At 41.3% G+C, this 26,101-nt stretch overlaps 1 protein-coding gene across 1 annotated transcript in view; it reads right to left on the reverse strand.

Moving 5' to 3' along the window:
• The window catches only part of LOC124596404, a 119,412-nt gene extending 100,921 nt beyond the window's left edge, over positions 1-18,491 (reverse strand). Inside the window, exon 1 of the mRNA XM_047135534.1 lies at positions 18,409-18,491. Coding sequence (XP_046991490.1) covers positions 18,409-18,481 — 73 coding nt within the window. The 5' untranslated portion in view covers positions 18,482-18,491. The remainder of the gene's footprint in view (positions 1-18,408) is intronic.
• Positions 18,492-26,101: the final 7,610 nt, after the last annotated feature.

Raw genomic sequence — 26,101 nt, forward strand, 5'->3', positions numbered from 1 at the left:
GTTAATTTAAAGGAGACACACGAGAAAGCATAACCAGCCAACTTTTCGAGATCATTAAACCTCCAAGCCTGCTTCCCCCGATTGACGTGCAGAATATCAACAGTCGCTTACAGCACGTGAGGATTCTCTATGTTGAGTTTAGTTATGTCAATGTCGAACTCAGGCAGTCCCGACACTTGACATCGAGAGTCATAATGCGGGAACGTAAGAAAAGCGAAGGAAGGAACAAAATAGAACGACAGTTTCCAAACATGGAGTGGACTGAGTTTTGGAAAAACATTAGTTCTAATGTGCTCACGCTAGTATAAAAACGTCATGGTACAAGACAGTTAACAACATAGTTAGCACCAATGAAAGACTGCACGCAATCGGACTATGTGAAACAAATTTATGTCAACAATGCCATCTAGTTGACACAGCAATTCATAGATATACTTGCAGTGGTCACGTGAATGGTTGGAAGTGGATCTGGGAGCAAATAGCTCTGATTAAAAGAACATCCCCTCAGTATATATCGCTGTCATTGATACACAGGCCTGAAGCACGCTATTTCCCAGAAGCAAAAAATAACGCTGTGTACTGGTTGCTGGGACATTTTGTTAACTACGTCCTTAACAAATTAGGATTAGATAGCATCGTAGAGTTCAAGGTACACATGCTGTGTGAGTTCCACAAAATTAGAAGTTATTCGAATCACAAGAAAAAGTTCGGTAATATGTTAAAAATTGTATTTGAAAGAATGGGCATAGGTTAATATAAAAAGACGACTGTGTTGACAGTGATGTATTGTAGTTACCTTAAGGATACTATTTAAGATGTTACAGTATATTTATGATGTGTGCTTCTTCTACTTCAGAGAGTAGTTTTTGCAACTTATAAGCTAATGTGCAGAACTTATGTGACATTGAGATTGTGTGTCTAATAGCGTCAAAAAACAAAACTTTAAAGGTGCATTATTGGCTTATACTAGAAATTTGGAAATAGACAGTTTTTTATAGAAATGTCCTTATCGATTGGTTAAAACCATAAGATTCTATCTGATAAATGTAATATTCAATAGCTGGCAAATTGCCCTGTTCATTTTTGCACTGTGATGTGTAAGTCAGTTTCGCAGTGAAAGACTGATTATATAGATCTGATCACTTCAGATAATTAAGATTCAATTAATGTCCAGAAAATGTAGTTGGAAGGCTAGTCAACTTTATTATATATCTCCTTTCCGCCATTCTCAAGTATTTCAGAAATTGTCTAATATGACTATTAAATTGTTTTATATTTAAAATTATCCCACCAACTTGCTGATATCCATCATAAAGAACTAATTATGCTTCTGTAAAGATTGGAGCTCATGTAATTCAAAGTGCAGATTTTCTTCCTTCAGGTTGAAGTTTGAATGTCTTTAAAAAAAATTTTTTCTTGATGTTTAGCTTAATTATTTCTGGTAATTTAGTCAGTAACACAATCTTCTGTTGTCTTTTCGTAACGTCAGAGCAATTGAAATGATCAAACCGTTTTGTTTCAATAACTTCATGTATGTATAACTTGTATGTATTTGGAATGTGTAAAATTGTTTTTTAATAAATGTTTTTATACAAAAAAGCGGTCTAAGGCGCTGGTTTAAGGCACCAGTCTCTTCGGAGGCGTGGGTTCGAATCCCACCACTGCCAACTGTTTTTAACTTACAAAACCTAGCAGGGTGTACAGCTAAGAAAACGTTAAGTAAAAGCTGGTATCTATAGATCACTTCAGAGAAAGTTTAAGAAATATTGATTGAGGACATGTATATAATGAGCCATACGCTGATGATAAAAGCAACATATTTCTTGATCAATTTATATCTGTTTCTGAACACTGTTGTCCAAAAAAGCTACTAAATGTAACACCAAACAGTTTTCAAAGAAACCCTGTGCAGGTAATTAAGCGTCATCAGAAAGAAAAAGAAAACTGTGTGAGATAGCAAGAATTAGTAAAGACTCAGAAATAATTTCACACTACAAAAATTAGCGTAAATACTGAGAAAGGTTGTCGAAAAATAAAAAATATGTACGTTAATGATTAAAATAACAACTCGGGTAATAAAATCAAATCAGTATGGAATATTGTTCGAAGAAAAACAGGAAAAGTAACCACTGGGTAGGTAGTATTACTATTAAAGAGAATGAGATTATTTGAACTGACAGCTCACAGGTAGCCACTGTATTTAACAACCATTTCTTAAGTGTAGGTGAAAAAATTGGTGATAATGTTCAATGAAAAAGCCAAGCTCTACACAGAAGAGTCAATTTGAGAAATCTTAGATTAATTTTCGTCTAACAACCTCTTGTGAAATAAGGAAAAAGGTAAATCATTAAATCTCTGAAAAATAAATGTTCTGGTGGAGTACATTATATCTGTAACAAGATATTAAAACAATGTGGAGCAATTACAGCTCATGTTCTGAGTCACATATGTAACAGATCACTAAGTCAAGGTATTTTCCCAGACTGGTTAAAGTATGCCATTGTCAAGCCTCTCTACAAAAGAAGGGTCCCACAGATGTCAATAATTACCGGCCAGTATCCTTGCTTACAGCATTTTCAAAAATCATCGAGAAAGTTAACATACTCAAGAGTGGTTAGCCATCTCAACAGTAATGGGATATTTAGTAAATCACAGTTCGGGTTTCAAAAATGCTGTTCCACTGAGATAGCAATAAACAATTTCACTGCACACATAATAGTCTTTAAATAGTAAAATGTCATGAATAGGAATTTCCTGTGACTTATCCAAAGCATTTGACTGTGTGAACCATGACATTATATTACAGAAATTACAATTCTACAGTATAAATGGAACAGCATATGAGTGGTTTTGTCATGTCTATAGAACAGGAAGAAAATGTTTCCTTAAATGGTTTAAGTGATTTAAGGAAATTTGCCCCTTTAGCAAACTGGAGTGAAATTACATTAGGTGTTCCGAGTGAGGTAGCCCAGTGGCTAGCACACTGGACTTGCATTCGGGAGGACGACGGTTCAATCACACATCCTGCCATCCTGATTTAGATTTTCCGTGATTTCCCTAAACTGCTCCAGGCAAATGCCAGGACAGTTCCTTTGAAAGGGCATGGCCGATTTCCTTCCCTAATCCGATGAGACCGATGACCTCGCTGTCTGGTCTCCTCCCCCAAACAACCCACAACCCAACATTAGGTGTTTCACAGGGTTCGATCATGAGTCCCCTTCTGTTCTTGATATTTGTGAATGACCTCCCTTCGTATCTGAAACAAGAAACTAAACTTACACTGTTTGCTGATGACACAAGCATCATTATTAGTCCAGTAAAAGAAACTTGAATAGAAAAAGATATTAATTGGTTTTCTGCAAATGGGCTTGCTCTGAACTTTGAAAACAAGCAGTACATACAATTTTCTGCTGCAAGGAGTACAGTTCCTTTAATAAATATAACACATCAACGTAAATCAATAGCCAGGGTAAGCATACTAAGTTTTTGGTTGTACATATAGATGATAATCTTAATTAGAAAATTAATATTTTGGATCTCCTAAAGCGACTAGGTTCAGCAACTTTTGCAATCAGGGTAATTGCCAATTTTGAGGACACAGAAATTAGTTAGCTAAGATACTTTGCATACTTTCCTCTCTGATGTCATAAGGAATATATTTTGGGGTAACTCAACACTTAGGCAAAAAGTAGTCACTGCTCAAAAGAAGGTAGTTGGAACAATGTGTGGGGCTCATAGTTGCACATCTAGTAGGCATCTGTTTAAGAGGTTAGGAAGTCTTAAAATAGCCTCACAGTACATTCACTCAGTAATGAAATTTGTTCTCAACAACATGGATCAATTTAAAAACAGCACTCACATTCATTACTGTAATACTAGAAGAAAGAAAGACTTACATTATCCTCTACTTTAGGACACAGGGTACTTTTCCAGCTCAATATTATGTAAAAATCAGCACCTACTTCTTTCAGGCACAGTTTATAATGTACATGTTTGACAGATTTTTGGCTGATATCAGGTAATGCATACAGTTTCTAAACAAATTAGAGGTATTTTGAATATTTTTGAACCTGCTTAGGGTTATTAAAAAAATTACAAAGAAATTGATGCAATTTTGTTTCCAAAATGCTTCCTCAAATTGAGGTACCATTTAATCCAATGTTATACATTTCAAGGAGTTCACATTTTTACTGGATATGCATAACATGATGGCTGAGGTATTAGACCTATTTAACTCCACCTATTATGTACAGCACATGGATAAAAAATATCACATTTCATATTTTAATTTTTATAACTTTTTCCTAATAACAATATTATTTTTCTATAATTTAATTGATTCTGCAATAAGGCTTAGGTCTACTACATATGTATGGACTATTGCAAGTTACAGAAAGAAAAACAGAATAATACCCTATAAACTTTAGGAAATATTTGTACCTGAATTCTGAAAAATACATGGGAAATTGCGTATGAAGATATGGGTCCAATTAAACTGCGCCTCAGAACATTCCTGAAGCATAGTCTTCATCCTTCAGCATTTCTTTATCTTCAAGCTTCCTCTTGGCATTTCTTTTAGCACTTCTTGCTTCTTTGGTAACTTGAAGAGCGAATCTTTCAGCTTCATGCACCAATTGTCTGTCACACACAAGCAATTGATCTTCCATATTAGAGCCACATTGTATGTCTAAATTTCTCAGGACTTCCAACCTTCCTGTCACTCCATCATTGAAACATATCACTGCATCTAGTACACCAACTTTTAATGTATTTAGTCCTACAAAAACATTCTTGGGTAATCTTTCCCATATGCAATGGTTGAAACTTTCATTTGTATTACGTTTACTAAGCAAAACCGGGTCACTCAGGTCTCTAAAAACTGGTTTTATTTCAGTCATAACAGTCTCAGGAGTGAATGGTTATGATGGTATATTTGACCACTTTCTTTTGGTTTTTGGTAACCTCACCGAGATTGAGGAAGCTACGAAGAGAAATGAAAGTAAAGTTGCTATCTGATGGAATATCTCCGCCTGGTGGACGCAGATGTTAGCGTCTTTGAGAGGGGAAATTTTCGACTTCTTGAATATCTACTACTGCAGCATGCGCGAAGATACTCCACACATCTGCAATGTTCTTCTTACAATACATCTGTTACATAAGGGATTTTGTTGCCTAACCCCAAAAAAACTCACCCCAGACTGATTCCTGAGTGCAGTCCTTGGTAACGTACACTGAATGAAAAAAATGGCTACACCGAAAAATAATTAAGGTACAGTAATGAAATTTCGGGAATACATTTGTCTAGGTAGCATATTTAAGTGATTGATGTTGCAAGATCAAAGATTAATGTAAGCGCGAGATGTTAAATGCTGGTACATTAATAACTGGTGTAGTTGAATGCAAGCATGCAAACGTACATGCATTGTCCTGTACAGATGCCGGATGTCAGTTTATGGACAGGAGTTCCATGTCTGTTGCACTTGGTCAGTCAATAGAGAGACGGTTAATACTGTTTGTAGATGACATTGGAGTTGTCGTCCGATGATGTCTCATATTGGCTTGATTGGAGACAGATCTGGTGATCGAGCGGGCCAAGAAACTTGTCGACACTCTGTAAAGTATGTTGGGTTACACCAGAGGTATGTGGGCGAGTGTTATCCTCTTGGCAAACATCCCCAGCAATTCTGTTCATGAATGGCCGCACAATAGGTCGAATTACCAGACTGACGTAGAGATTTGCAGCCAGGGAGCGTGGTTTAACCACGAGAGTGCTCCTGGTATCATACGACATTGCACCCCAGAGGATAACTTAAGGTGTAGGTCCAGTGTGTCTAGCATGCAGACACGTTGTTTGCAGGCTCTCAACTGGCCTTATTCTAACCAACATACGGCATCACTGGCACAGAGGCAGAATCAGATTTCATCAGAAAACAAAGCAGACCTCCACCTCACTCTCCTATGAGCTCTCGCTTGACACCACTGACTTGAGATCAGAGGAATGCACGTTACAGGGCTCTCGCTCGAAGCTGTCCTTGAAGTAACCGGTTTTTAAATCTTGGTTGTGTCATTGTGGTTCCAACTGCTGCTCAAATTGCTGCTGCAGATGCAATACAATGTGGCAGAGCCACACGCCTTACACGATGGTCGTCCCTTTCGGCAGTGCCATGTGGCCATCTAGAGCCCAGTCTTCTTGTGCCCGTACATTCTCGTAACCATCGCTGTCAGTAGTCATGTACAATGGCTATATTCCTGCTACTTTTTACGTAATATTGCAGAAGGAAGACCGAGCTTCTCATACCTCTATTAAATAGGGGTATGAGAAGCTCGATCTATGTTGAGGTGTTGAAAATGGCATCTTTGCCTCCTTAAAGGCATTCTTGACTAACATCAACTCGCGACGTCCAATCTCAAGGGAAACTCTCACGACGGTTACGGCGTTTACTTAACGCAAACATGATTTGCATCCTCATTGTGGCGCTATTAGCGCCACTCTTATGCGATTGGCGCGAAATATGAATAGATACAATCTTTCAGATGCAGCAATACGCCTGCCTACTCTCGTTTATGTTGCACAACTGCTTCTTGATTTTGCGTCTTTTTTTCAGTGTATTTTATTATTTTCTTGTTTTCTGTCTTCCATTCAACCGTTTGGCGCCTGTGAGGCATTGTAGATGAGACACTAAAGGCGTCTTGAGTTTTCGAAACATTGGAGGCCACTAAAGGAGGTCAGATGTGCCCGCAACAACTATTGTGATCGCAGCTGATCTTGTATGGAGAGTCTTTTACCGTCTGGATGGCCTGGCTTATATCGTCTTTAATAGATCTATTTTCCTGAAAGCCGTAGTGGCACTGGCTGATTCCATAGGATTCCTTTGGTGCACGCAACTGGTCATACAATAGTTTCTCCCGGATTTTTGTCAGAGGAAAATTTTACAAACTACTGATAAGCTTCCCATTCGTGGTGTGTCATTTACAGAGTTATCAGAGGTGGAGAAATCTGCAGTGCTATTTGCTGAAGAATTATGGGATGCATTTTGCCAAGGCAGGATGTTTAGCCTTTCCTCATCTTTACTATTGCTACCGCAACCCTCTCTTGAGAAAAGGGAATGGTGACAGTCGCGTTTGTATACTTCGAGATAAGGCTCATTTTGAGCAGGCGGTGATGTTGCGCGTCCGTGCTTGGACATTTGACACAAAGGAGTGAGTCAAGAATGTTAAGAGAAACTGCATCTCCCTCCCTGAATCGCTGCCTCGTCACCTTATCCACTCTCTAGAAGCACACAGGGCTTTCAGTCTTTTGCGACAGAAGTCTATATGTTGTAGCGTTTATAACAAATAAGCACATGGCGAGTTGTAATGTTGTGTAAAATGTCTCAAGTCCCACTGTTGGGAAGCATATTGTGACGTAATTGCGTCTTGATAGCAAGTGTGACAATTCACTTGGTGATAGCTTATCCACTTCTCATTGGCTGATTGTAGCATGGACTACTGCGGGAGTGTCACTTCTCCTGAACACTGGTAGGTCAAAATTTTTGAGACAGCTAATCTACTGTCCCTTACGAGAGGGAGACAAGACAAGAGTAGTTGCCAGTGTAAACTCGCGATTAGCAATAGTTGGTAGCATGAGCTGGAGTGTGCCCACTACACAAAATGTGTGTAAAAGTATTACAACTCCCTAATATTGACTAGAATGAAAAATGCTGCTATCATAAAACAAAAAAAGAACGAAGTGTTCTGGGTAGAATTAGGCATGTTGTTGTTGTCCTGAGACTGGTTTGATGCAGCTCTCCATGCTACTCTATCCTGTGCAAGCTTCTTCATCTCCCAGTACCTACTGCAATCTACATCCTTCTGAATCTGTTTAGTGTATTCATCTCTTGGTCTCCCTCTACGATTTTTACCCTCCACGCTGCCCTCCAGTACTAAATTGGTGATCCCTTGATTCCTCAGAGCATGTCCTACCAACTTCTAGTCAAGTTTTGCCACAAACGTCTCTTCTCCCCAATCCTATTCAATACCTCCTCATTAGTTATATGATCTACCCATCTAATCTTCAGCATTCTTCTGTAGCACCACATTTCGAAAGCTTCTATTCTCTTCTTGTCCAAACTAGTTATCGTCAATGTTTCACTTCCATACATGGCTACGCTCCATACAAATACTGTCAGAAACGACTTCTTGACACTTAAATCAATACTCGATGTTAACAAATTTCTCTTCTTCAGAAACGCTTTCCTTGCCATTGCCAGTCTACACTTGATATCCTCTCTACTTCGACCATCAACAGTTATTTTGCTCCCCAAATAGCAAAACTCCTTTACTACTTTAAGTGTCTCATTTCCTAATCTAATTCCCTCAGCATCACCCGACTTAATTCGACTAAATTCCATTATCCTCGTTTTGCTTTTGTTGATGTTCATCTTATACCCTCCTTTCATGACACTGTCCATTCCGTTCACCTGCTCTTCCAAGTCCTTTGCTGTCTCTGAAAGAATAACGATGTCATCGGCGAATCTCAAAGTTTTTATTTCTTCTCCATGGATTTTAATTCCTACTCCGAATTTTTCTTTTGTTTCCTTCACTGCTTGCTCAATATACAGATTGAATAACATCGGGGACAGGCTACAACCCTGTGTCACTCCGTTCCCAACCATTGCTTCCCTTTCATGCCCCTCGACTCTTATAACTGCCATCTGGTTTCTCTACAAATTGTAAATAGTCTTTCGCTCCCTGTGTTTTACCCCTGCCACCTTCAGAATTTGAATGAGAGTATTCCAGTCAACATTGTCAAAAGGTTTCTCTAAATCTACAAATGCTAGAAATGTGGGTTTGCCTTTCCTTAATCTAGCTTCTAAGATAAGTCGTAGAGTCAGTATTGCTTCACGTGTTCCAACATTTCTACGGAATCCAAACTGATCTTCTCCGAGGTCAGCTTCCACCAGTTTTTCCATTCGTCCATAGAGAATACGCGTTAGTATTTTGCATCCGTGACTCATTAGACTGATTGTTCGGTAATTTTCACATTTGTCAGCACCTGCTTTCTTTGGGATCGGAATTATTATATTCTTCTTGAAGTCTGAGGGTATTTCGCCTGTCTCATACATCTTGCTCACCAGATGGCAGAGTTTTGTCAGGACTGGCTCTCCCAAGGCCGTCAGTAGTTCTAATGGAATGTTGTCTACTCCCAGGGCCTTGTTTCGACTAAGGTCTTTCAGTGCTCTGTCACTCTCTTCACGCAGTATCGTGTCTCCCATTTCATCTTCATCTATATCCTCTCCCATTTCCATAATATTGTCCTCAAGTGCATTGCCCTCGTATAGGCCCTCTATATACTCCTTCCACCTTTCTGCTTTCTCCAAAGGTCTCTTTAATTTTCCTGTAGGCAATATCTATCTTACCCCTAGTGAGATAACCCTCTACATCCTTACATTTGTCCTACAGCCATTCCCGCTTAGCCATTTTACACTTCCTGTCGATCTTGTTTTTGAGACGTTTGTATTTCTTTTTGCCTGCTTCATTTCCTGCGTTTTTATATTTTCTCCTTTCATCAATTAAATTCAATATTTCTTCTGTCACCCAAGGATTTCTACTAGCCCTCGTCTTTTTACCTACTATGTCCTCTGCTGCCTTCACCACTTCATCTCTCAAAGCTACCCATTCTTCTTCTACTGCATTTCTTTCCCCCATTCCTGTCAGTTGTTCCCTTATGCTCTCCTTGAAACTCTGTACAAACTCTGGTTCTTTCAGTTTATCCAGTCCCATCTCCTTAAATTCCCACCTTTTTGCGGTTTCTTCAGTTTTAATCTACAGTTCATAACCAATAGATTGTGGTCATAGTCCACATCTGCCCCTGGAAATGTCTTACAATTTAAAACCTGGTTCCTAAATCTCTGTCTTACCATTATGTAATCTATCTGAAACCTGTCAGTATCTCCAGGCTTCTTCCACGTATACAGCCTTCTTTTATGATTCTTGAACCAAGTGTTAGCTATGATTATAAGTTGCGCTCTGTGCAAAATTCTATCAGGCGGCTTCCTCTTTCATTTCTTAGCCCCAATCCATATTCACCTACTACGCTTCCTTCTCTCCCTTTTCCTACTACCGAATTCCAGTCACCCATGACTATTAAATTTTCGTCTCCCTTCACTATCTGAATAATTTCTTTTATTTCATCATACATTTCTTCAATTACTTCGTCATCTGCAGAGCTAGTTAGCATATAAACTTGTACTACTGTAGTAGGCGTGGGCTTCGTGTCTATCTTGGCCACAATAATGCGTTCACTATGCTGTTTGTAGTAGCTTACCCGCACTTCTATTTTTTATTCATTATTAAACCGACTCCTGCATTACCCCTATTTGATTTTGTATTTATAACCCTGTATTCACCCGACCAGAAGTCTTGTTCCTCCTGCCACTGAACTTCAGTAATTCCCACTATATCTAACTTTAACCTATCCATTTCCCTTTTTAAATTTTCTAACCTACCTGCCCGATTAAGGGGTCTGACATTCCACTCTCCGATCCGTAGAACGCCAGTTTTCTTTCTCTTGATAACGACGTCCTCTTGAGTAGTCCCCACCCAGAGATCCTAATGGGGGACTATTTTACCTCTGGTATATTTTACCCAAGAGGACACCATCATCATTTAATCATACAGTAAAGCTGCATGCCCTCACGAAAAATTACGGCCGTAGTTTCCCCTTGCTTTCAGCCGTTCGCATTACCAGCACAGCAAGGCTGTTTTGGTTAATGTTACAAGGCCAGATTAGTCAATCATCCAGACTGTTCCCCCTGCAACTACTGAAAAGGCTGCTGCCCCTCTTCATCAACCACACGTTTGTCTGGCCTCTCAAATGATACCCCTCCGTTGTGGTTGCACCTACGGTACGGCTATCTGTATCGCTGAGGCATGCAAGCCTCCCCACCAACGGCACGGTCCATGGTTCTTGGGGTGGGTGGGGGGGGGGGGGGAGGGGAGCGGGGGTGGGAAGCATGTTAAAGAAGGAAATTAACTTTTCGACTTATGTGGCAGCTTCAAAGACATTTAGATCAAAAAATTTTGACATAGTGCACTTTCTTAGTTGTTATGTTAGTATTCATGGCATGTAACATAATACATCGTGTCAAGTAAATTAACATGATACAAGATGTCATGTCATGTAACTTGAGACGTATCATCTACTATTGCACATGTCATGTCATAAAGTTTAGGTTGCATGCACCCTCCTCTCGGATACTTCCTATTGTAGATGTATCCCACCCTCTAGAAGCACATAAATTTGTCTATTTGTTCTTACAACCCTCATCATACATATAACATTGGGGGGGGGGGGGGGGGGGAGTTAGTGGTCTCCTTGGGGAATAAAAGCAATCACCCTCGCACAGAAATCAAAAAATTGTTTTAGAGTCCCCTGATGACCAAATCCATCCCCAGAAATTTTATCTCCCCAAGAAAAAAATGTTTTAGTTGTTACATGTATGCTCTTCAGCTGTATGAGACACATTGATTACTGTGGCTAGCGAATCTTCTGGATTGTGGGCGCAGGATCAGGCACTTTAAACTATAAATTGCAAGATGCAGGCGTGGCAGCACCTTGCGGCTAAGAGAGTCCACTGCGTTGGGGAAGTATGGTTAACTCGTAAAACAAACCGCAAATATGTCAATATATATCGTTTTAAACGTCCTTGAAGCTGCAGATAAGTCGAAAAGCCATTCTTTTATATCCCTAACTTTGACATACCTTTTTGTGCTGTATGAAAGAAGTATTTTTCAATCTGGTTCCCAACTTTTACTCTACTACAGAATGTTGCAACAACCAATCCAAGTTAAGTATGGTTGGCTGAAAGATGCAGAAGAACTACGAAACAATGTATGCATGACAAAATACCATCACCTTTTCAATTCTGTGCGCAAATTCACGAACTTAAGCTTTTTTCCAAAAATAAATCTTCTACAAGACAGCATAGCAGTCTTTGAAGACTTTATGTGCAACTTTAGATCACTATACGTGGCAACGCATAAAGCTTTCACGAAACAACAACAGGATAACCAGTAATTATATGTATTTATACAAAATTTGAACCGATTCGCACAATTTTGAAACATAGGAGTGGTGCGCGTAAAAAAACTCACAAAAAATCTCTTTTTTGCATGTAGAATCCAATGGAAGCTAGGTTTTTGAAAGCAAGTTTTCAATTTTATCGTAATAACGCATTTTTTATTTACACTGTTCAAGACAATTAGCGGATCATGTGGGATATCATACACAATAGATACATGGTAACGTATTTTATTCAGATATCGGTTACAATTGTAATTTATGTGTGATACAGTGCGATATTTAGCTGTCTCAAGTCTTCACTTGAGGGTTACATGGCATTTACGTAGAGCGAGGCACCATGGTGCTACCATAATAGTGAAACAGTCATTCTCGTTGCCCTCTAGTATGGCATGTGATCATCTCGGACGGCCAGTACACTTTCACACCTGCGTAGCATGGACATCAATCAGCTCTTCAGGGATATTTGGCCATTCTACGACGAGTGCAATATCCAGCTCTGCAACCGTTGTGGGAGGTGCTTGTCTAGGCTGCAGTGCGTCTGCCAAGTGATTCCCAGACATGATCAATCGAGTTTAAGTCCGGTGAACAAGCTGGTCACTCCATTCGTTCAATTCCCTCAGCTTCAAGCATGTTGTCCACCAGTGCAGCTCTGTGGGGACGAGCGTTATCGTCCAGCAGAAGGAACGCATCTCCTATGGCACCAGCGTAGGGCACAGCAAAAGGTCGAAGGATCTCGTCTCTACACCTCTGAGCAGTCAAAGAGCCATTTTGAACGGCACAGAGGTCCGTACGTCCGCCAATACTGAATCCTGCCCACACCATTCGTCGACCACCATGATATGGTGATGTTTCCTGCACATAAGCAGGATTGTTCCAAGTTCCACGTTCTCTCCAGATGAGGGAACGACGATTGTCCGGCTGAACACAAAATCTTGACTCATCTGTGAACAGCACCCAGCGCCATTCGTTACGATTCCAATCCTGACGTTCCTCTGCGCAGATTCTGGGGGCTAAACGGTGTCGTGGGTTTAATAGGACACACAACATAGGCCTCCGTGCGTAGAGCCACATTCCCGAAAGAGAATTCGGACTGTTTGTGTTGATATTGCACGTCCTGTTGCTGACTGGAGGGTGCGTTGCAGCTGAGTTGCATCCAGCGTCCTGTCTCGACGGGCTGTTAACTGGAGATAACGGTCATATGGTTCAAATGGCTCTGAGCACTATCGGACTTAACATCTGAGGTCACCAGTCCCCTAGAACTTAGAACTACTTAAACCTACCTAACCCGAGGACATCACACATATCCATGCCCGAGGCAGGATTCGAACCTGCGACCGTAGCGGTCGCGCGATTCCAGACTGAAGCGCCTAGAACCGCTCAGCCACTCTGGCCGGCACTAACGGTTATCTGTTACTGATGTTCCCCTTGGACGACCTTGGCCTTGCCTTCTTTTAACGGTTCCTGTTGTCTCAAATCGCTTCCACATTACACTTTTTGAGACTCCAACAGGTGCAGCCACCTCCCTCTGTGTCTGTCCCGCTTCCAACCGTCCTATGGCTCTCCATGCCATAGTTTCGGGTAAGTCACATTGTTGTTGCATTGCACTACCTGGTCACTACACCATCTGAACCCAACTGCTTATATAATTGGTTTCGTAGAGTAAACACAAGTCAACACCAACCTGATTTTCAGACACATGCACGGTGCATGAAGTGTGTCGTCTGTGTGCAGAATGAGGATCGCGCGCGGACTATCTGAATTTGACAGAGGGCAGGTAATGATGGCCCAGAGGCTCGGCACAAACTGCACGACTTGTCGGATGTTCGAGAAGTACTGTGGTGAGTGTATCCAACACGTGTCGAAACCAAGGCGACACGATGTCCAGACGTCTCGGAGATGGGCACTCACCCCTCATTACAGATATCAGACGTAGCAGGCTGGACAGAAGTAATACAGAACAGGCGGCGAACTGTGGCGGAACTAACATCAGGCTTTAAGCTGGGTAGAGTACGAATGTTGCTGAACACATAGTGTACCGAACACCCCTAAAGACAGGCTTCCACAGCCGACGACCCATGCATGTGCCAATGTTAAGACCACGACTTCGGCAACTACGACTGAAGTGGACACGTGACCATCGGCACTGGAAGTTGGCATAGTGGCAGAGCGTTGCATGGTCCGGTGAAACACGGTGCCTTCTTCGTCACGCCGATGGGAGAGCGCGAATCTGTCGTCTTCCAGGGGAACAACTGTACTGCGGGACGGAGACAAGCCGGTGGCGGCTCCATTATGTTCTGGGGAACATTCATGTGGGCATCCATGGGTTCAGTGGAGCTCGTTGAAGGCACCATGACCACCAAGGACTATCGTACACTGGCTGCGGATCACTACACCCCTTCATGACGATCATGTTTCCTGACGGCAGTGTCATTTTCCACGAAGATATTGCGCCCTGTCTCAAGGCCAGGAGTATGATGCATTGGTTCGAGGAACACAGTGGCGAGCTGCAATTTGTGTACTGCCCCCCTCCCCCCCCCCCCCCCGAACGAACACATCTAGGATGTGATCGAACGTGGCCCCCGTCAACGCCTCCCCGGTATTTTCGGGAATTTGGTGACTTCTGTGTGCAAATGTGGTGACAACTCCCTCCAGCGACCTACCAAGGCCTCGTTGTTTCCATGGCACAACGCGCCGCCACTGTTATCCGTGCCAAAGGTGGACATACCAGCTATTAGGTACAGGGTGTTTCAAAAATGACCGGTATATTTGAAACGGCTTTAAAAACTTAATGAGCAGCGATAGAAATACACCGTTTGTTGCAATATGCTTGGGACAACAGTACATTTTCAGGCGGACAAACTTTCGAAATTACAGTAGTTACAATTTTCAACAACAGATGGCGCTGCAAGTGATGTGAAAGATATAGAAGACAACGCAGTCTGTGGGTGCGCCATTCTGTACGTCGTCTTTCTGCTGTAAGCGTGTGCTGTTCACAACGTGCAAGTGTGCTGTAGACAACATGGTTTATTCCTTAGAACAGAGGATTTTTCTGGTGTTGGAATTCCACCGCCTAGAACACAGTGTTGTTGCAACAAGACGAAGTTTTCAACGGAGGTTTAATGTAACCAAAGGACCGAAAAGCCATACAATAAAGGATCTGTTTGAAAAATTTCAACGGACTGGGAACGTGACGGATGAACGTGCTGGAAAGGTACGGCGACCGCGTACGGCAACCACAGAGGGCAACGCGCAGCTAGTGCAGCAGGTGATCCAACAGCGGCCTCGGGTTTCCGTTCGCTGTGTTGCAGCTGCGGTCCAAATGACGCCAACGTCCACGTATCGTCTCATGCGCCAGAGTTTACACCTCTATCCATACAAAATTCAAACGCGGCAACCCCTCAGCGCCGCTACCATTGCTGCACGAGAGCCATTCACTAACGATATAGTGCACAGGATTGATGACGGCGATATGCATGTGGGCAGCATTTGGTTTACTGACGAAACTTATTTTTACCTGGACGGCTTCGTCAATAAACAGAACTGGCGCATATGGGGAACCGAAAAGCCCCATGTTGCAGTCCCATCGTCCCTGCATCCTCAAAAAGTACTGGTCTGGGCCGCCATTTCTTCCAAAGGAATCATTGGCCCATTTTTCAGATCCGAAACGATTACTGCATCACGCTATCTGGACATTCTTCGTGAATTTGTGGCGGTACAAACTGCCTTAGACGACACTGCGAACACCTCGTGGTTTATGCAAGATGGTGCCCGGCCACATCGCACGGCCGACGTCTTTAATTTCCTGAATGAATATTTCGATAATCGTGTGATTGCTTTGGGCTATCCGAAACATACAGGAGGCGGCGTGGATTGGCCTCCCTATTCGCCAGACATGAACCCCTGTGACTTCTTTCTGTGGGGACACTTGAAAGACCAGGTGTACCGCCAGAATCCAGAAACAATTGAACAGCTGAAGCAGTACATTTCATCTGCATGTGAAGCCATTCCGCCAGACACGTTGTCAAAGGTTTCGGGTAATTTCATTCAGAAACTACGCCATATTATTGCTACGCATGGTGGATATGTGGAAAATATCGTACTATAGAGTTTCCCAGACCGCAGCGCCATCTGTTGTTGAAAATTGTAACTACTGTAATTTCGAAAGTTTGTCTGCCTGAAAATGTACTGTTGTCCCAAGCATATTGCAACAAACGGTGTATTTCTATCGCTGCTCGTTTAGTTTTTATTGCCGTTTCAAATATACCGGTCATTTTTGATGTGATCGTAATGTTCTGGATGATCAGTGTACATTCGTGATATCAGCTACCGAATACCAGAATGAGATTTCCACTCTGCAGCGGAGTGTGCGCTGATATGAAACTTCCTGGCAGATTAAAACTGTGTGCCGGACCGAGACTCGAACTCGGGGCCTTTGCCTTTCGCGGGCAAGTGCTCTACCAACTGAGCTACCCAAGCACGACTCACGCCCCGTCCTACAGCTTCACTTCTGCCAGTACCTCGTCTCCTACCTTCTAAACTTTACAGAAGCTCTCCTGCGAAACTTGCAGAACTAGCACTCCTGAAAGAAAGGATATTGCGGAGACATGGCTTAGCCACAGCCTAGGGGATGTTTCCAGAATGAGGTTTCCACTCTGCAGCGGAGTGTGCGCTGATATGATGAAACTTCCTTAGGAAGAGAGCTTCTGTAAAGTTTGGAAGGTAGGCGACGAGGTACTGGCAGAAGTGAAGCTGTGAGGACGGGGCGTGAGTCGTGCTTGGGTAGCTCAGTCAGCCGGCACGGTAGCTCAGCGTGTTCGGTCAGAGGGTTACGTGCCCTCTGTAATAAAAAAACTGAGTTGATCTATCATCAACGAACTTAAACGGATGTCTTACGACGTCCGCCCTGAGCAGACGCAAAGAACAAAGGCGAACAAAATGAGATTAAAAAAAAAAAAAAGTTGGTAGACCACTTGCCCGCGAAAGGCAAAGGTCCTGAGTTCGAGTCTCGGTCCGGCACACAGTTTTAATCTGCCAGGAAGTTTTAGCTACCGAATAGTTTTTTTTTGCCAGACGTTTCAGGAACAGTGAACTATATTTACGACCCAACAGCCTAGGTCTACAGTATATTACCATTAGGTACCGTTTTTATAAATTGGTATAGGAGTTCGTGGCACTGCAGCACAACAAACCGAGAAAGAATGGACGTGTCTTGTATAGATCTTTAATGCGTTGTTGCAGTTAGACTGTGTGTGCAAGCTTGCCGATGCAGATTTTGAGTTGAAGTGTACAACATTAATTTGAAGGACATAGTTAGAATCAGCGAAACGTGGATGTAGTTAGAATCAGCGAAACGTGGATGAAGGCTGATCAAATTGTTGCGAAAGAGTGAAATGACGAAAGAGAAAAAACGTATGATGCTCTTCGGTAAGAAATGTTGTAGATTTATCCGTTTACATGCCGGTACATCCAAGACGTGTCCCGTCGGCCGACAGCTTTTCACACTGAAGAAAACGCGTGAGTACCATGTAGAATCAAGTCGAGATACATTTTTAAGTTAATTCTAAAGTTATTTGTTTACTAGTTCAGAAATTCTTTATTGTACTTTACACTATGCTGTTATAAATGACAAGTATCCATCACTGTTCTCGCGAAAGGAAGAAATTATTATGAGATTAATAGAAAACCACGTTACTGTTGACAATGGACTGAAATTAGTAGCTGTTAATGACGAGGTAGATTATAATTATGAACGTCACTGCCACTTCAACGCGGTTGAACTCATTTCGACGAAAGTGAAAGCAAATAAAAAAAATTGTATCAATGAAGTTCATAAACTGACTATTCATGGTTTGGAAAACGTCATCGTAAAGGACTGAATTCGGGTAGTGACCCAAACGATACGTGTAAATAAACTTAATGGTCTGCTGAAGATTGTGTAACTGACCACTACTTCCACCTGTTCAACTGTTTCTGTAGTAATCTTGTGTAAGAATTATTCTATACAGTGTCCACAGAACAATTCTGGTACTGGTGGCTAACATTCGATGAAAGAATGTAAAAAAGAACTTTACTTACTATTTGAGAAGTTGTTCCTATGTGCCCTGTCGCTTATAATCGAGTGACAGTTGGTGACAGCTACTGCATCGATGAACGTTGCAGGCATTAACAAACAGTCGAAATTTAACTAGTTCCTCTTCAAAAATCACTACAGATACATTGCTGGCTGCTTCATCGAGAGAAACGGGATACAAATCCAAGAAATGAAAGAAGTTCCACAATAACTGTTTTTCTCACTGTATGTGATTTTATGAGCTAACATGTATACGAACAATAAAGGTACTTACAAAAAAGAATGAATTTTCTTCCCGAAAAGCTAGTGATGTTTTTCATTCGAGTGAGAGATTCCCAAGTACCCATGATCGCGCGATCAACATTAACCATAAACACAGTTTCTCTAAGATGCTTCACTTGTTTGTCATCGTCTCCAAACAATAACACTGACAAAGAGAAATACGTTGGTGTAGAATAATATCGAAGGATGTGCTTCAACACGCCTAACGACGCGGAGAAAAAGATATTTAGAAATAATATCGAAGGATGTGCTTCAACACGCCTAACGACGCGGAGAAAAAGATATTTAGAAAGTTTTCGAGGAATATATTTGGCGTTCACTCACTCATATTTCTCAGAATGGATAATACAACGATTATTGGCCTAATACTTCAGGGTTAGTTTAGAATAACCTATTAAACCGTCGATTCTTTAAAAAAAAAAAAAAAAACTAGAACTACCATGTATAAAGCAGCTTCAAACGTCTATTTATTTAACAAATCAGCAAGTAAATGAGAAAAAATTTAGGAAATTTTTGGAAAATGCTTAAAGTTTTTTGGAAGTCGCTGCGCCCTCTCATTACGAAATTTAGTAAAGAAGTAATAAATTAAAACATTATGCTTGATGTTTAAGTTTTACTGTGCCCCATTTTAAGCAAAAGCTTAAATGTTTATGATACCATATGTTTTGAACCATGTATCGTACGATGATATAATTTTGCAGGTGCATTCAGCGATATATGTGCATTCTGTCTGCAAACTGTGTTGCAAAATAAAGTCGAAAGTAAAGTAGCAATAAATTAAAATATCGTGTCTGACGATGAAGTTTGACCGCATGAACAGCGAAAAGGTGGTAACTGATAACTTTTTTTTCCTTTCGTCATTCTGTCTAGCGTGTCAGCGTGATAAAGTTTCGTAGGTCTGAAATTATGTGTAAAATTCGTTGGAAGTCGCTAAGTTCTCTCATTCTCAAATAGTGGATGAATAAATTCCTGGCATTTGCTCGCCATCAGTTACGCAGCCTAAAGACAAACATACAGTTTCTAACTGTAATACTTGTGTTAAACTTTTAACATAAGATTATACTTCTTAATGAGCATATTATGCAGAATTTTCAATTTTTAAATTCGGTCAGTGACTACAGGAAACATTGCAAATCAAATTATGTCGGCCCTGGAAGCCGTTAAGTAGGCAACCTGCGATTGGTAATTCGTTCCGGGACAGCAGTTTGGTAATATAAAAATTTAATTACAGAAAAGGAACAGCAGTGCAACAAAGAATTAATGAAGTCTTTGAATTATGGGAAGTCAAGAAACGATAAGATATTTGCATCGTAACTTCATTTTACGTTCTATTGGAAACACTCTTCTAGAATACAAGTCGGGCCGCAGTTTGCTGGTGCTTGCATAATCACAGAAGCAATGCGTTTATACTGTAATAGTGAAAAATTTTGCAGCGCGCAGTGCCCATATAGATCCACTCTACACTTCTTTCCGATTAATTACAAGTTGTCTATGAAGGCCCAGTGACAAGTGTACCAAAATGACCGTTATCGTCCCCCCCCCTTTTCCCCCGGCAACACACTAACGATGTACTGTTAACAATCCAGCAGCGATATCGCCTGCAATCGATCTCTCGCTTCGACACCACCGCATTCCAGCGACTCATCAAGCAATTTCAATCTTCGAATGCCACTTTATCGTGAAGTTTTGCTGTAGAAAATAGTAAAAAAGAACTTAAAATTTATTTCATTTAATTTAATATACTTTTCTTGGGAACGGAATTTTTGCCATGTATACTGTCTCCGGTCTCCCGTAAATACATATTATCGTTACAGCGCTTCCTAACAATATGTTTGTGGAGGCCGCGCGCAGGATCGCGATTAGAAGGGGTGTTGGTGCTCAGTTCCTATTCAAGATTGTTTTGATTTAAATGTCTTTGAAGATGCCAGTCAAGTCGAAAATCTAGTTCTTTTCTTTTGTAAGGTGGCTATAATTTCGGACCTTACAAGCACTCATCTACATACTTTCCCGCCGGCCGCTGTGACCGAGCGGTTCTAGGCTCTTCAGTCCGGAACCGCGCTGCTGCTACGGTCGCAGGTTCGAATCCTGCCTCGGGCATGGATGTATGTGATGTCCGTAGATTAGTTAGGTTTAAGTAGTTCTAAGTCTAGGGGACTGATGACCTCAGATGTCAAGTCCCATTGCGCTTAGAACCATTTGAACCATACGTTGCTATGATCTACTACCACAATTAGGTATCATTTGATAGGTCGTAGATCGTATATAAGAATATTTAAAGAAGACTGACATTGTCATGTACGCCTTGTAAATAATTGTTATCGCTTTTGCATGGAAGGTGACGGAGTGCCTTTATTATCAAAATGGCGTAATGACTGATTGCCTATACTAGTAGAAGTTGGAACGCCAGTGGAGATGAAACAGCAGGTGGAACTCAAGCCCTGGGTGGAAAAAAGGCCGCACAGGTGTGCTGGTCCTGCTTGACATAGGAAGTGTCAAGACGGACAGTCTGGACACCTGGGCGCGGAAACACAATACACCGGCGGCTGGCCTATATTGTAGCTAGTCCAGAAGGATTATATTTCGTAAACTATGAAAATATTGCCCACAGCTGAGAGGAATGAGGAAGCGTCACCTCAGAAATCACGCAGGTTGGGTTATTTCCACGGATTTTATTCATAAGAGTAAACTTTCCGCGTTCGGAAGAATCTGTAGAGAGAGAGAATATTCCGCGGTTTCGAGAAGATGATTTGTTTTCTGAGTTACGAGGGTGGAGAGCCGAGCTTTGCAGGGGAGCCAGCAGTGGAGAGAAGATGTCTTCCGTTTTTGAGCGCCCGTGTGTGACGGTCGCTCAGTATCAGCATTTTTGTACAGGCGGACTTGCTGTCTTTGCTCTCAGGAGAGTTTTTAGTTAGAACGGTTAGGCACTGTACTGTTGCGAACTTCTACGATTCTGGGCTTCGCCTCCGGTTTGGAAGTCGTCGTTGAGCGCACAGCGTTCAGTGATTGAGAGCACTTCTTCTGCCTATACTTACATTGAGACGTTATTTAAACTCCGTCCTTGTGGCTGGGAGTTCGCGTTTCTCGTCTGTAGAACACAGAGAGGAGAATACAAGATTAGAGTATATTAGTCTGAGGACCACCTTCTGCCGTCCTAGTGTTTGAAAGAGTTTTATTTTGTGGCTGGAGTTCTTCCATCGTCGCAGAACCATCACTCCGACGAACCGGACGCAGCACATACGGTGATATTGCTAATTGCTTCAGCTCATTATGGCTATATAGCTAAACAGCTGTGATCACGCTAGTATATTTCCACTGAGGTTCCACACCACCGTAGATCATCTCTGAAAGTAGTGTCTTCTAGTGTTTGGAATGTAGATGCTGTCAGTCATTTCGCGTTATTCATGTTAGATCGCGTGGCCATAAAAAGGGGCAGAGTTGGGCAATTGATCAGCAATTTTAAGTCAGGAAATACAGACAATTGTAATATAAAGGGTTGTTTTGTTAATCTACAATAAATATATAATGAGAAACAACGTTTATCATTTAGTAGTATTAGTTGCCTTACATTAATTTATGTTGAGGTTGTAATTCATGTATTAAAGAGCATTAAGCGATCCTAAGATCTGCTTCAAGGGGTAATCAGACAGGGCCAAATCATGGTTTTAGCCTTCAACGTTTTCCGTTGCACACATGCATTTTACACCCGCCTGGAGTAGCATCTTGGACTTTTACATCCTTAACTCTGCCCACGACATAGCCGGCATTTTCATGCTATGATAGGAGCATTTTTCACTCTTGTTTTATTTCTTTTCTTTTCTTTTTTTTACTTCCTATTTTGTAGGTCCACAAGAAAATATATTGCAAGGATGTAGAATGTGTCATGTTCTTGTTGTGGTCTTCAGTCCTGAGACTGGTTTGATGCAGCTCTCCATGCTACTCTAGTCTGTGCAAGCTTCTTCATCTCCCAGTACTTACTGGAACCTGCATCCTTCTGAATCTGCTTAGTGTATTCATCTCTTGGTCTCCCTCTATGATTTTTACCCTCCACGATGCCCTCCAATGCTAAATTTGTGATCCCTTCATGCCTCAGAACATGTCCTACCAACCGGTCTCTTCTTCTTGTCAAGTTGTGCCACAAACTCCTCTTCTCCCCAATTCCATTCAATACCTCCTCATTAGTCATGTGATCTACCCATCTAATCTTCAGCATTCTTCTGTAGCACCACATTTCGAAAACTTCTATTCTCTTCTTGTCCAAACTATTTATCGTCCATGTTTCACTTCCATACATGGCTACACTCCATACAAATACTTGCAGAAACAGCTTCCTGACACTTGAATCTATACTCAATGTTAACAAATTTCTCTTCTTCAGAAAGCCTTTCCTTGCCATTGCCAGTCTATATTTTATATCCTCTCTACTTCGACCATCATCAGTTATTTTGCTCCCCAAATAGCAAAACTCCTTTACTACTTTAAGCGTCTCATTTCCTAATCTAATTCCCTCAGTATCACCCGACTTAATTCGACTACATTCCATTATCCTCGTTTTGCTTTTGTTGATGTTCATCTTATATTCTCATTTCAAGACACTGTCCATTCTGTTCAACTGCTCTTCCAAGTCCTTTGCTGTCCCTGACAGAATTACAATGTCATCGGCGAACCTCAAAGTTTTTATTTCTTCTCCATGGATTTTAATACCTACTCCGAATTTTTCTTTTGTTTAATAACATTGGAGAGAGGCTACAACCCTGTCTCACTCCCTTCCCAACCACTGCTTCCCTTTCATGTCCCTCGACTCTTATAACTGCCATCTATACAAATTGTAAATAGCCTTTCGCTCCCTGTATTTTACCGCTGCCACCTTTAGAATTTGAAAGAGAGTATTCCAGTCAACATTGTCAAAAGCTTTCTCTAAGTCTACAAATGCTACAAATGTAGGTTTGCCTTTCCTAAATCTATCTTCTAAGATAAGTCGTAAGATCAGTATTGCCTCACGCGTTCCAATATTTCTACGGAATCCAAACTGATCTTCCTCAAGGTCGGCTTCTACTAGTTTTTCCATTCGTCTGTAAAGAATTCGCGTTAGTATTTTGCAGCTGTGACTTATTAAACTGATTGTTAGGTGATTTTCACATCTGTCAACACCTGCTTTCTTTGGGATTGGAGTTACTATATTCTTCTTGAAGCCTGAGGGTATTTCGCCTGTCTCATACATCCTGCGCACCAGATGGTAGTGTTTTGTCAGGACTGGCTCTCCCACGGCTGTCAGTAGTTCTAATGGAATGTTGTCTACTCCCAGGGCCTTGTTTCGACTCAGGTCTTTCAGTGCTCTGTCAAACTCATCACGCAGTATCGCATCTCCCATTTCATCTTCATCTACATTCTCTTCTATTTCCTGAATATTGTCCTCAAGTACGTCGCCCTTGTATAGACCCTCTACAAACTCCTTCCACCTTTCTGCTTTCCCTTCTTTGCTTAGAACTGGGTTTCCATCTGAGCTCTTGATATTCATACAAGTGGTTCTCTGTTCTCCAAAGGTCTCTTTAATTTTCCTGTAGACAGTATCTATCTTACCCCTAGTGAGATAACCCTCTACATCCTTACATTTGTCCTACAGCCATTCCCGCTTAGCCATTATTCACTTCCTGTCGATCTCATTTTTGAGATGTTTGTATTCCTTTTTGCCTGCTTCGTTTAGTGCATTTTTATATTTTCTCCTTTCATCAATTAAATTCAATATTTCTTCTGTTACCCAAGGATTTCTACTAGCCCTCGTCTTTTTACCTACTTGATCCTCTGCTGCCTTCACTACTTCATCCCTCAGAGCTACCCAATCTTCTTCTACTGTACTTCTTTCCCCCATTTGTGACAATTGTTCCCTTATACTCTCCCTGAAGCTCTGTACAACCTCTGGTTTAATCAGTTTGTCCAGGTCCCATCTCCTTAAATTTCCACCTTTTTGCAGTTTCTTCAGTTTTAATCTACAGTTCATAACCAATAGATTGTGGTCATAGTCCACATCTGCCCCTGGAAATGTCTTACAATTTAATACCTGGTTCCTAAATCTCTGTCTTACCATTATATAATCTATCTGATACCTTCTAGTATTTCCAGGATTCTTCCATGTGTGCAACCTTCTTTTATAATTCTTGATCCAAGTGTTAGCTATGATTAAGTTATGCTCTGTGCAAAATTCTACCAGACAGCTTCCTCTTTCATTTCTTTCCCCCAATCCATATTCATCTACTATGTTTCCTTCTCTCCCTTCTCCTACTCTCGAATTCCAGTCACCCATCACTATTAAATTTTCGTCTCCCTTCACTACCTGAATAATTTCTTTTATCTCATCATACATTTCATCAATTTCATCATCATCTGCAGAGCTAGTTGGCATATAAACTTGTACTACTGTAGTAGGCGTGGGCTTCGTGTCTATCTTAGCCACAATAATGCATTCACTATGCTGTTTGTAGTAACTTACCCGCACCCCTATGTTTTTATTTATTATTAAACCTACTCCTGCATTACCCCTATTTGATTTTGTATTTATAACCCTGTATTCACCTGACCAAAAGTCTTGTTCCTCCTGCCACCGAACTTCAGTAATTCCCACTATATCTAACTTTAACCTATCCATTTCCCTTTTTAAGTTTTCTGACCTACCTGCCCGATTAAGGGATCTGACATTCCACTCTCCGATCCGCAGAATGCCAGTTTTCTTTCTCCAGATAACGACGTCCCCTTGAGTAGTCCCCGCCCGGAGATCCGAATGAGGGACTATTTTACCTCTGGAATATTTTACCCAAGAGGATGCCATCATCATTTAACCACACAGTAATGCTGCATGCCCTCAGGAAAAATTACGGCTGTAGTTTCCCCTTGCTTTCAGCCGTTCGCAGTACCAGCACAGTAAGACCGTTTTGGTTAGTGTTACAAGGCCAGATCAGTCAATCATCCAGACTGTTGTCTTGCAATTACTGAAAAGGCTGCTGCCCCTCTTCATCAACCACACGTTTGTCTGGCCTCTCAACAGATACCCCTCCGCTGTGGTTGCACCTACTGTACGGCCATCTGTATCGCTGAGGCACGCAAGCCTCCCCACCAATGGCAAGGTCCATGGTTCATGGGGGGAGGGAATGTGTCATACAGTTACAATAAATGTGTACTTTGCTCTTACATATTGATTTGTACATTAAATAGTTCAGTTATGAAGACAAATATGTGTTAACAATTAAATTCATATTTTAAAAAATCCAATACACTACATAGTCATACATGGTCATAAAATCCCTGTTAGAAATAGAAACATTTTTCAAGAAGGTACAGCTTAGATACTTTTTTTGTCAGGCCCTACTGGAATTTGATTTTATCTGTAATAGACAATCCTTTGTGTACTTAGCTTAGACGTTTTCGGTCTTTGCGCAAACTATAATTGTTTTTGGTTTTATATTTGCGGTATACTTTGTTCACGATGTACAATCTAAAATTATTGGCAACAAATGACAGATGGAAAACACGTGTTCGGACGTGATGGTGGAAATGCCCTTCTGTTGAATGAATTTATACATGAACACGTTGGATGGACTCTACACTTGATATGGTTGACTCGTTTTTGTATAGTAAAGATTTTTTGCATGTGGTTGGTTACGCTAGAATATTACCCCATAAGACATGATCGATAA

Source organism: Schistocerca americana, chromosome 1 (assembly GCF_021461395.2).
Source record: "Schistocerca americana isolate TAMUIC-IGC-003095 chromosome 1, iqSchAmer2.1, whole genome shotgun sequence".
In the NCBI taxonomy this organism is placed as follows: domain Eukaryota; kingdom Metazoa; phylum Arthropoda; class Insecta; order Orthoptera; family Acrididae; genus Schistocerca; species Schistocerca americana.